General features: G+C 41.7%; 1 protein-coding gene across 1 annotated transcript in view; it reads left to right on the plus strand.

The window, feature by feature from the left end:
* Nucleotides 1–12,481, plus strand: part of RNF150 (ring finger protein 150) — a 124,277-nt gene that overhangs the window by 89,142 nt on the left and 22,654 nt on the right. Inside the window, exon 6 of the mRNA XM_074905039.1 lies at nt 3,113–3,323. Within this exon, the coding sequence (XP_074761140.1) occupies nt 3,113–3,323 (211 nt within the window). The remainder of the gene's footprint in view (nt 1–3,112; nt 3,324–12,481) is intronic.

A 12,481-nucleotide genomic window follows, 5' to 3' on the forward strand; every position in this document is an offset into this window, starting at 1 on the left:
CCAGGAAATGACTGGTTAAAATCCAAACATCTAAATGCTTTAATTCAATTCACATCTAAACTCTCCATTTACTTTGTATCAGTGACTTCAGATATTATCTGCCCTAAAACCAGGTTCCCCAGGCTGCCATGAGGCACCAAAATTACTGCTCTCGTTTTCACGGTAGCTGAGCACCCTGGCATCTCCACTTTTCACCATGGCTCTCTGCAGCTCCAGAGGATGATTAACTAACTATCTATCAGCAAATGGTTGGCATAACCTTTCCCACTGTCTCTTTGCTGGTGAATTCAGCTCAGACTATACCTCTTTTGGCTGTAGTATTTGAAATGAATTATCAGTGTCTTTCAAAGAGCTACATTGCTATTAGGATGATCATATCACACTGAATAGTTTCCCTCTGGTTCTCCCTCTTTTCTGCAAATATCTGCTGGATATGCAGACAGCTGCATTTTTGGCATCAGATTGGATGACTTGAAGCTATTCACTAAGAGCCTTAGCCAAGCTCTCAGAAGTCAATACAAAGCCTTCCCTTGACTTTAGTGGAATTGTGCCCTCAAAGCACTTACATGCAGGGAATGAGTGAAACCAATATAATTAAACTTCGCAAATGTATCTGGGTCACTCTGACGGCAGAAGCCATAATGCATTTTTTCGATCAGTATTTCATATCCTTAGTTTTATAGTATGCTGCTTAGTTCGGGATATTTTTTCCAACTGATTCAGGAGTAAAGGGATTAATTATACTGAGCAATGCTATTTTTGCATCTTTAATGTTTGATTAGGCTTTCAATTATAATCCCCCATTTTTAAAAGTTTAAAAGTTAGTGATAAAACCCCATTCTAGGAATAACTGGAATCAAAGCAAAGGACAGACAACTGATCCCCTGAAAAAATTCTGAAATAGTTTTTCCTGGAGTAGAAAAGAAAAAAAATGCTTTTTTTTCCTTTAAGATACACTGCCTTCAAAGCCAAATATAAGTTAACAATGAAATTCTGAAAGCATTTGGTATAATAGCTAAGGGTGAGGGAAGGAGTGATAGATCTAAGGAATAATTTTGGATCCAAGTTCTGCAGATAAATGATTAGTATTTCACTTTAAAAAGTACAGGTTCAATGAGTTTCATTAAAACTTGGTATAGCTGCATGTGCCTTTATCCCAGTTCTGAGGAGCTCTCACTGCTTGTGGATCAGACTGGAGCCAGACAACGACAATTCTAATTTTTATCCAAAACTTCAGTTTGTGGATACAAGTCACCTGAGGATTGCTTAAAATGCCTGCGTTTTTCATTAGGAACATTTGTGAAAAAATATTTATGAGGTGGCAACAATCAGACAGGGAATGTGTGGGTAAAGAGAAAACATGCTTAGTTTCTGGTTCTGCAAAAAAGTGTAAGCATATGGTAACCATCTATGCCCGAGTTCAAAGGGATTATTCTTGTGCTTAAAGCTAAGCCTCTGTTTAAGTCTTTGCTGTATCATATTTTGTTTGGTTTCTAGGTGCCTGCTGTTAGAGATAGGCAGGTAGTGAGATTTTCAAAAATGCCTTAGCAAAGGAGACAACTAAACATAGTAAAAATCGGATCCACGGAGCAGAGGACTTTAGCCATCCAGACATTGGATTTCCATTCTAGCAGCTTGAGCCCCATCTCTGCTTAGTGCTGAGCAGTGGGAAGGCAGAGGGGGCAGTTGACACCACTTATCTTAGGGTGGGATGAATAACACAGCAAAATTGTCTCAAGCCATTAGAGGACACCTAAGTGACTGATCCAGATTAGCTGTCTGACTCCTTCACAATAAAGATAAATGAGAACAACTTACCTTTATGTTTCCTTACTTAACAAGGTATCCGTGTAATTGCAGCTCAACCTTGGTATGTCCTTCTGTCATTTTGGAAGCTTTGCACTCTCACACACAGCATCCTCGTTTCTGAATTAGCCTTGGTTTTGTTACGATATGTTAAAACTTCAAAACCCAATTCTTGAAATAGTTATGCAGACAACTTTATGCCTTGGGGAGAAATAGGCCTGGCTCTATGGGCAAATGCTGCAAGAATCTATTTCCTCTTAGAGGAAAAAGAACTTTTTTGACTCGTATGTTTGACAACCGGTGTTTATACAGAGCTCCACAGAAGTCACTGCTGTATGAATGGGAGCATCAGGTTTATAATAGGCCCAGAGAAATCAAGGGTAGAAACTAGTCTTAGATACAGTGTCTCTGAACAAATTATCATCTTTGCTGCTCAGTGCCCACTTGCAGTCTCAGTGCTCTTCGTGAGCAATGCTTAGGACACGGTGCAAAAGGTGGGCACCACAGCCCCTTCTCATTGCTGCCCTAGAAGGTCAGTGGAAAAGGTGGACACGACTTGAAGAGCTTGGCTCATTCTGGAGGTGTTGGTGCATTCACTATGTAACTGCAAGAGAGAAGTGTCTAAATTCCCCAGAACTGGGCTCCATCCTTGATCTCTCTGAGTCGGGAAACAGGAAAGACTATGGAACAAGTAATACTCTTCAAATACCCATTATTGCTTGTTTCTTTTCTCATAATTTATTTTGTATATAGCCTTAGCTAAGGAAAAGATCTTTTGATGTTAAAAAACTGTCTTATAAACAGCTTTAACTTCTATTTTTGCACCCCACACATAGATGCGCCCACAGGCAGTTCCCTTCAGTTCCTGTTCCTGAACGCTCTGATATCGTCTCTATAAAATGTGTATTTAGGGAAAAGATAATCATTCCCCTTTGGCTACTGTCTCTATTTACATTTGTAATCTGACTCAGCAAACTGCCTATGTTGAACAGATCATATCAATAAGTGAATTACTTCTTTAATGTGCACTCTCCCAAACTCTTTAAAAAGTATAAATAAGAATATTTAGAGATTGTAGGTGACATAGTTTAATACTGAATATTTCCAATGCATACTTTGAGTCTCTCTTGCAACATATTGTATTAAGAAGTTTTAAGTACACGAAAGCAAACAGTGTGTGTTTATTCATCCTATGTTGCCATTTTCAGTACTGAAAGAAAGTGAAAAAAACTAAGGAAGTGGGAACAGGTAAATTAAGTCTTTTTATCAGGTAAATGCTGAGTTTTCATCTTTTTCTTCTCTTTAGCCAAATGCAGATTGCATGGATGATATACCTCCAGACTTGGAAGCATCCATAGGAGGACCACCAACCAACCAGATAACGGGAGCCAGCGATATAACAGTGAACGAGAGCTCCGTAGCCCTGGATCCCCCGATGCGGACTGTGGGGGTACTACAAGTCATCCAAGATGTAGACTCCTTTCCCCAGGTCGGGGAAGGTAACTTCACAACAAGCAGTAAGTTCCTCTTTCTGGCAGATTTTGCACTGAAATAAATGTTTAGCAACCTGAATCACAAACCGATCTCCAGTGCGGGAAGAATGGCCTTTGAGGGCTTTTTCACTGGAGCAATGGCCTTTCTTTAAGCTCAGCAGAAATCTACAGAGTACGTAAATTTAAATGCTATGTCATTCTGCTGTACTGCAAACATTTCCAGCCTGTGTGCAAATTGGTGTGTTGAATAGCAAACTCTAATTGGAGTCCCCTGCATGGACAAAACAAGCTATTTCAGTCAACACAAACCAATACAAACTTACGGTCATCTTCAGATACTGTTTACAGTAAGCAATCCGTGATAACCTGCTGTGTATCACTGGGCTGCTTTGTGAAGCATGTTGGTGCGTGCATGTCCTTTGCCCTGTCTTTCCTCGCTGGTCTACATGTTACTGTGTGGAAGTTATTCTTACCTGAATATCTTAAATAAATAGTGAACACAGCAGTCACTTTTACAGCCTTCCGTGAAGGAAAAAAAGAATGTTGAATTCTAATTTTGCCTTTCCTTTATCTTCTTACATCAGCTGAAGCTTGTCTGGTTATGTATTCATACTTGAACTCCTCATTTCAGAAGGGCTGATGGTCAGAGTTGCTATGCTTGAAAACCTGAGTGTAATGAAGTAATGCTGCCAATTTGTACAAAAAACAAGGAGAATTTTGGATGTTTTCAATGTGTTTAGTTTTCACTTAAGGGGCACCGTGTAAACCAGTAACTCCCAAAATGTCTGCATGTCTCTTTGTTCCTAAAATGATGTTCTTTGTTGAAAATAAACTTCTGACAGTTTAAAAAGAATGTTGTCAGCTGTTTTGAGTGAGGATTGTACTAGTCTAAAATTCTCGATTTTAGGTAAATAGCAGATAAGTAGAAAATACCTATGTGTTTGATACCAGTTGATGTTTTAGTATTGACAAGACTATTGTAGAAATGTACTTGAAGTGAGGTAGAAGAATGTGATAAAATATGGGTTTGTGTATGGAGTTGGTGTAGGTCCTGGAAAACATTTTACATTTTCAACCATTTCTAGGTACTACTATGGGTCTGGGCATGAAAAAGAAGGCAAGTAATAATATGATGCGTAAAAGGTAGAGGAAAGATGAGGGGACTAGGCTGAAATGGTTTTACATTAGTCTTCTTACTCCGTAGAGAGGCTTGATAATCACTTTTTCCTTCATGTTGCAGCCAGTGTTATGGCAGTGAAAGTAGCTTCTGCAAACTCTGAACTTGCAACCTTAGCCACAAGTGACCCAGAAGTGGATTTTTAAGTTCTCCCTTTGTGAGTTAGGTACTGGTTTCAGGTTTGGTCCTTTTATGGTCTAATCCCTGGAGCCAGCAAGGGATGTGAGCAGCAAGGTTACAGGCCCAGCTGTCATCTGTGGCCAGCCTGTCTGCTGGTGGCATACAACTTTCTCAAGCCTCCTTGAGTGCTGGCGAGAGCTGTTCAGAACAAGATGTTATTTTGTTCCTTCCAGTAATTGTTTTCAAATGCGTTTGAGGCTGATTTAAACCACAAAGGAAAGATTTCATGGTACCACAATGTAACTAAAGATTGGACTAGACGCTGGTCTTGGCTGTACCCTCTGAACACTTCTGAAGCAAGTGGCTCCTCTAGCAGATAATTATCCTTGTCCCACCATTCTTTACAAGGTCCGCTGTTGAAGTTGGGAAGGAGGGCCGTGATGTGCCTTTTACACCCACAGCTGCATGACACATGCTGAGAAGAGCGGGCAGCCTGGTGCAAAGCCCAGCACTAGGGGTAGTCCATGCTTTTCCTCCCAGGATCTTGGCATGCTGAGAGGCAGTTCTTGTGGTTTGTCATCAGGGGCAACAATGGTATTCGGGCAGCCAGGAAGCACAAGAGCTCCATAACTCTCCAGCCACTCTCTTTCCCTCCAGTTTTGTTTCTAGAGTCTGGAGAAGGTTCTGCGTCAGTCCAAGCACATTTGTTCTTCATTTTCCAAGTTGCCAGATAAGTAACTGGGTGGAAAACTTGCTCTGAGCCAGCAGAGTATTGCAGGGTCTGCAGAGATTCTTTATTCTGCCTTGGTTCCCTCTGTTTTTACCCTTACCTTGAATAACATTGGGCATATGCAACTAGCAGTGGGCAATCCTAAGGGCTGACCGCAGAGCCCGTGGGCAAACAACTCCCACCAGTGGTCTGTCCAGGCACACAGGTAACGAGGCAGCAAACCATGGAGCTTCAGGAGGTCTCCATCACCTGAAGAGACTGACCATGTGGTCTGGGGAAGGACTGTGGAAAGGATTTCTCCCTGCTTATTTGAGAGAGAGAGAGAGAGGGACAAGAGAGCAAGGAGGAGAAACTGGCAGATGGTCTGAGCTATGTGAAGGTTGTGAGCCTCATACCATCGCAGGGGTGGCTGTGGACCCACTGCTAAAAACAGAGCTTTTCAGTTGTTTGGGGAGGAAAGACAAGTCCTGAGAGAAGCTGAGAGGACTTTGGGAGCTTCCAAACCCTGGTGTGTGCCTGCCTATGCTGTGCCTGTCATACACAGTCACTTGGGAACTCTGGTTTAATGCTTGGTTAGCTGTTGACACTCACCATCATTGATATGTAGATGTGAATCTTCATCTGGATTTTTCATCTCAAAGTCAAATGCAGTAATTGAGTATTAGTCAGTGGTAGGTGTACAAGTTTACATACTGTCATCACCACATCTAAAGTGATGCAATTTGCAGTAGTTCCCAGAAACCAAGCTGTTTGGCCCATTTTTGCAGCAGAGTTGCAGCAAAGAAGAGGTGTTTGGTTAGGAGTTAGGGACTGAGTTCCAGCAGTGATGGGAATTTGTCCCTCAGCTGTCTCATGTGGATTTGGGGTGTTCAGGCACTCTGAAAGGTAGAACTTAGCATCTTAGGCAGCCTGAACTCTTAAGCCGGTGAAAGAGGAACATCTGGAGCCACTGTATAGTTGTGGTATGAAACCAAATGTTAACTAAGTCAAAGGGCAACTATAGGCTAAATAACTGGGTCATAGATGTCATATCGATGGAGCTGTATAGGCATTGTGTCTGTTTATTGTATTTCTCATTTCCAGAATCGTCATAGTTACACAACTGCAGAGCTTGCTGAGCGCGCCCTTTCTGTGAACTAGCCTGCCTGGGAATTTGTAAGTGATGACGCTGATTGCTCCTAGGGAGTCTTTGCTGAAGTTGCTAGGTTCTGGCCTCTTTATATAGCATTAGTGACGGGAGCATACTCCAAGGCTGAATCTGTGCTAGAAGTTTTTCTTTCTCTTGTTATTGAATCTGTGCAGGCTGCCTCCAGTACAGTCTTGACGTGGCACCCTGAACCCAGCACCACGAGTCCTTGTATCCCTGCCTATTCCTGGCAAAGTTCAGTGGTCCAGGAGGTGAAGGATTTGCCGCCTTCTTTCCACCCACTTCTGCAATACCTTTTGCTTAATTGTTGTTGCATTCTTTTTGTTTGTAGATTAATCATTCTGGTATTGTTGTCTTGTTTTGGGTTTAATTTCCCTTTCTGTTTTTCCAGTGAGTATGCAGAGCCAGAAGAGCTCCCACAGTGTGTCTGGAGGGAGGATATTTCCAGAGTACTGTTCACATTGGGTGAAATTCTGTCTCCATTGAAATCTGGTGGCAAAGCTCCCACCTACTTCAGTGGGGCCAGATTTTAATTTCTGGAACTCAGCCAGTGCTTTTCTTTTTATTTCTCTGTGTGTGCTCAGCAGACATTTCCTCTTCTCTCCCTCCCTTTTTATCCCCATGCTCCTGAATAGATAATGTCTTCCATGGGACCCTGGGCAACATAGTGTACTATGAACATCTGGATGGGACTTCATTTGGGGGCCCATCCCTAGGGTTCCTTGCTAAACCAAGCATCTCTTCTGTAGTAGCACTGAGCACTTAAAAATGGACCAGCAGTTTCTCTCAGCTGGCTTCTACCAAGATCCAAGCCTTCATCGAGTCCCTTGGGCATATCTACAGCCCAAAGTCATTCAGTATTTAGTGTTTAGTCTTAGTGACTGACTGCTCTCTGTGGTGGGATTATGTGCAGGATCCTGGGAGAGTATCTTCTAATATGATATTTCTGTAACCAGTTTCTGAAAATGGATGGATGGATGGATGGATGGATGGATGGATGGATGGAAAAATTGAAAAACTGGAGTTGGGGGAAAAAAGGGGGGAGGGGAGGGGTGAAAAAAATTGTGTGAAATACATAAAAGTTCAGCTCAGCTGAGTTTCCTGCTTTCACCCTATTACTTTTCAGCTCTCCAGAGGATATGAAAGTAGATAAAGATCTTTTTCCATAATAATACATCATAGCAATCTGTGTTGCCTGATTTTTAGTAGTGAGTTATGCAAAATGCTAACATCCTTGGAAATTTCAGTGCAGGTGGAATTTCCTGCTCTGCAGGGGATGTGAGTGTAAGCTGGACTCAGCTACGATCTGAACTTGAAGAAGCTCTGAGCTATACCAGCTTTGGAGGAGTAGAAGGTGGATTTGGAAGTTGAAGAGGACAATGCAATATTCTTTGGGTCAGGCTCAGCTAGGATTGAATGATATGGTTAAAAAAGGTAGCTCACTGGGAAAGTAGCATCTACGTATTTTAAAGGTTGTATGATGACACTTGCAGGGGAAAAAGTAGTTATTAATTTTTTTCATCTTTATAGCATTCATGGTCATTAATCTCCCTCAACTCATGTGCCACTTGCTAATTCCTGCAGCAGATAATGTACACTGCCTGAGTCTTTGCTCTCTGTTGGTAAATACCTCTAGGTTTTCAATTTAGACAAGCTTTTATATTCTTTTCAGTGGGATATCTCATCACACTGCATAAGGGCTCAGAAGTCTCACCAGCACTGTCTAGGTACTTGGAGGAAGATCCATAAATTATTCTACCTCAAACGTGGGCAGGAGTTTTAGTATAAAAGACCACAAACTCTCCCCCAAGGTGTCATATCACCTGCAAAGTCCACTGAGTTTGGTGGGCTGTACAGCAGTGTGGGCAGTCTAGAGAATACCGGCAGTTCCTTTTCTTCCTCTCATTTTGTTCTTTCCATAAAACCCTCCTATGTATAGCTCATGACGACTGTTAGGACACATTCAAGTCTCTCTGATAGCTCTTCATTAGAGCTGTTAATATGACTTCTCAAGTAATTATTTTGATCTGTGTATGTCTAAAATGTCTTTGTGAAGAATAATCAGGCTTTGGAAGTGGATAAAAGTGCATGATAAGAATCTGATCCTCCATTGTCTTGCAACCACTTGACTGTTTCTCCTTGTTATTAAGGGGTTTTTTTAGGCAGAATGTGAAGGGGGAGGAAAAGGTGGAAAAGCTCCCTAGACAGTAGTTAATACAGAAAGTTATTAACACTTGCATTAGCACCTAACACTGTCCTGGAGACAGAATGCTAATGGGACCTAGTTAAAGGTGGAGCAGATTGGGTCCCATGTGCCTGAAGTATGACATAAGTCCTGGTAGCTCTATTAAAACCCTCTGTAGCTGTTGCACTAAATAGTCATCATGGACTGAAAATTCCAGTGAGCTGAGGTCCTGGATTCATTTTGAGACTCACACCAGTGCCAACTTAACATTGGTGGTTTGAAAGGCCAACAGTGGTTTGAGAGTCACCAAGTGAAACCTAACTGGCCCTAAAAATGTGCTCTGGGTTATTACATGCACCTACCCAGGCTCTGTGAACAGACAATCAAGTTCTCCCATTATAAAACTGCTCTTCCTTTCCATATGTTAAGATGTGAAGTACAGATGAAGTGTTTCTGTACCACAGATTGCAAAAAGGGATGTACAAAAATGCTGTGAAACAGGGAGAAAATTTCAAGTCTGATTTTTTTGTTGTTGTTTTGTGTTTCACGTCTGCTGTGTACATTGGCGTTGTGTACAGGGAAAGGATGAAACCATCGGTTCCCAGATCTCCCTCCTTCCCTGCAGATACCCTGAGCTGCTATCTGTGGCCCAGAGTGGGGGCGCATGGTAGGTACATGCAGTAGTCTGGCCTAACCTAGGGTGCCAGAATGACTGCAGAGCTTAAGAAACTTGCTTAATAATTGACTCTAGGGAGAGATTTAGAAGAAAATGTTCTCCGTCAGTAGTGGAAGCTCCATTTATAAGTCTGTCTCTGCATGTAAATGTGGTGGTGGTTACCAGCTTGCCTCTCTCAGTCCCAGATTACTTGTTCCTGCCTCCGTGTTGCCCTGCTCTTGTGCAGCTAGCTACCTTGTGAGCCCAATCCAGAAGCGAACCAATTTCTCCCTGTTGTTTTTTTCTCATTTGGATCAGTTCCCTGATCCAGAATTAGTTGTGCCAGTACAACAGGAGGAAAGAAATGTGGAGCACAAGAGAAGAGAGGGACGTATAAGCCAGCTTTCACAACACTATTGCCAAAAGCAAGCCCACTATCTCAAGCACAAGTAGACCCTACACAGCTGTCTGTTTTGCCCAGAAACAGGATAAACAAATAGGCAAAGTAAGCATGAAGTTTCAGATCTCATTTGAATGCTCATATCTGAGTATACAGGCATTTTATTAACGGTTAGTGAATATGAGAGACATAAGGGATTTATTATCTATGACAACGAAACTCAGGAAAAGTGCCATTGTAAAAACCATGATGGCATACAAGTTTGTCCTTAGATGTATCATTCCCAATTGCTCTGAACGTGCGCTGCATGCGTGCGGGGGAAGAGGGGATCTGAGGGCTTGGAATCAGTAGCTTATATCTTTCTTTATACTTCACTGTCTTAAGCAGACAGCTAGATAAAATGTTGAACAAGATTTAAAGCAAAATGGACAAATAATGTACAGTAAAATACAAATCTGAACTGGAGAGAGACCAGATGACAATACTAGCTGATCTCTTTGATTTATACTTGAGAATGTAAGCCTTGCCTTGCAAGAGATATTCATCATCTTGCATACAATCTGCTTGATTATTTAGGACTCATTCTCACATCTCTAATGTCTGCGGAGTTTTTATTCTCATCAGTTTTTACACAAAAGCCTCCACTGAAACCGCCAGGAAGTGCTGCTGAAGGTACAATGTGCTACTGTGATTCTGAATCTTTTTCTGACCAATTTTGGAACAAAGACAAATGAGAGACGCAAGGATCCACCTTGGATCAGCATGTGAAAGTAAGAATTAAGTAGTGAGACTAAGCAACAGCTCTTTAGTCAGGCAGGCAGAGAAAAGGCAGGATTCCAGAGTCATTGCTGCTGGTTGCTGCCATTATTTCAGACAGGTAAGCAATGCAAAAGTGATACTTGTCAGTTCTGCCCAGACCCCAGAGACCCCTACCAGGGTCAGGCTCTGCTGTACCCATCATTATATACACAGATAGTAAGATGGACCCACCTCTGAAAAATACACAGTAAGTGCAGTTGATAGCAAGCAAACTAATCTTAATGTATTTAGGGGGAAAAGACAGACAGTGAAAAGGCAGCTGTGCCTATGGGAGAGTAAAAACATGAGGCTGAGATACAGGAGGCACTTATAGAAAATAGTGTCATTTCTGCTTGTGTGTATTTTGTTCTGGCTGCACTGCTTCATAATGCTTGAGCATAGTGTCATGAGGTAACTCAAATGAAAGAAGTAAGCCAGACAAAAGCTCTACTGATGTACTGGTTCCAGCCATTAGTATATACCACCTTCTCCTTATTCGTCTAGGCTTTGAGTCTGTGAACATGCAAGAGCATCATTTGCACGTGAAGCCGTCTGGTTTCTCACAGGCGCTTAAAGGATTATGTGTGTGCTTACACCTGAAGGATTATGTGTGTGCTTACATCTAAAGGATTATTTGTGTGCTGTTGTAACCAGCAGTTTTGATTTCTGAAAAAGCATGAGAGTTTTAGAACATAGAGAGTATTTAGAAGCAGATTAAGGGAAAGAGATGTGTGTGCATGTACCTGGGTGGTGGTTTTTGTATGATAGATAAAATAGTCTTGCAGGAGATGTTTGGCCTGCAAGAAGCATCCAAAACTCTGCTTAAGTTTTCTCCACATTTGTGTAGGGACAACAGCTCAGATTTTTACATGCAGCCTGGACAGAAAAAAAAATTTGGTATCTGCTCATAAAATAGCAGTGAAGTCCTACTGTTTTTTTGAAACAGCTCTTTTCTTTTGTTACTTACCTCCAACTCCAGCAGAAATTAGGGTGCTTCAGGGATGCTTTTGGGTTACCACAGTAACCAGGTCACTTCACCTAGAAGAGAGAGTTCTCACTAAATATTTAGTAATTGGACTTATATCTTTATTGTTCTGGATGTGGGCAATTTTAAGCAAAGATAATGCCTGAAACTGATAGGCCAGATGGAGAAACTGGCTTATGAGTGTTTATGGAAAACATGAATCAGAATAAAAGTAGGTAACAGGTCAAGCCCAACATCCAAGACAAAATATACAACTGCTGACATGAGTGTTAGGAAAGGATTTTCTCCTGCCTCAGAGTCTGCCACCAGAGAGGTGGGTAAGCCCTCATATTTAGGGGTGCTGAAAATAGGACCCACATGGTTATATTCTAGTCCAACTAGATGCCATCTTTGCCACTCCAGTGACGAGGCTGATATCCTGAGGAATGTGCTTAGGCTGTACACAGCACAGTGCATGGTATCATTATGCAACTGGTGTCATGGTATCATAATGCAACTTCATTAATGAATATCTGGGGTTTCAGAGCACTCAGGAGATGATCGGCCTTTTGTTGTGACTGTCTTTTGCAAGTGCCAATACCTTTGACTGTTCTTTTCATTTTAACTCATGTTAACTTATCCGAGGCACTCAGTAGGCAAAGAACATCTGCTCTGTTGTGGCAATAATTAAACCCTATGTTAATACACATACTATTGTGAAAAACAACTTACCTGGAGATCTCTGTGGTGAACTTCTGCTCTATTTGCCACTGTCTAGGTAGCATAATGCCGTAAAACAATGACAAACTGTACTCCTACAAGAAAAATTCATAGAAAAATGTATAGAACAAAGATACCACAAGCGAGGTCAGGATATGAAAAGCACTTAGCTAAAATAGCTTTATTAAGTCACAGCATCTCGGTGCAGGGAAGAAAAAAATCACACAAAGGAGGTTTAATATCTGCCAGTTCCTTTTGCAGGTAGTTAAATAATGCAGTGTTTTCA

Source organism: Athene noctua, chromosome 4, assembly GCF_965140245.1.
Source record: "Athene noctua chromosome 4, bAthNoc1.hap1.1, whole genome shotgun sequence".
NCBI classification, from domain to species: Eukaryota; Metazoa; Chordata; class Aves; order Strigiformes; family Strigidae; genus Athene; species Athene noctua.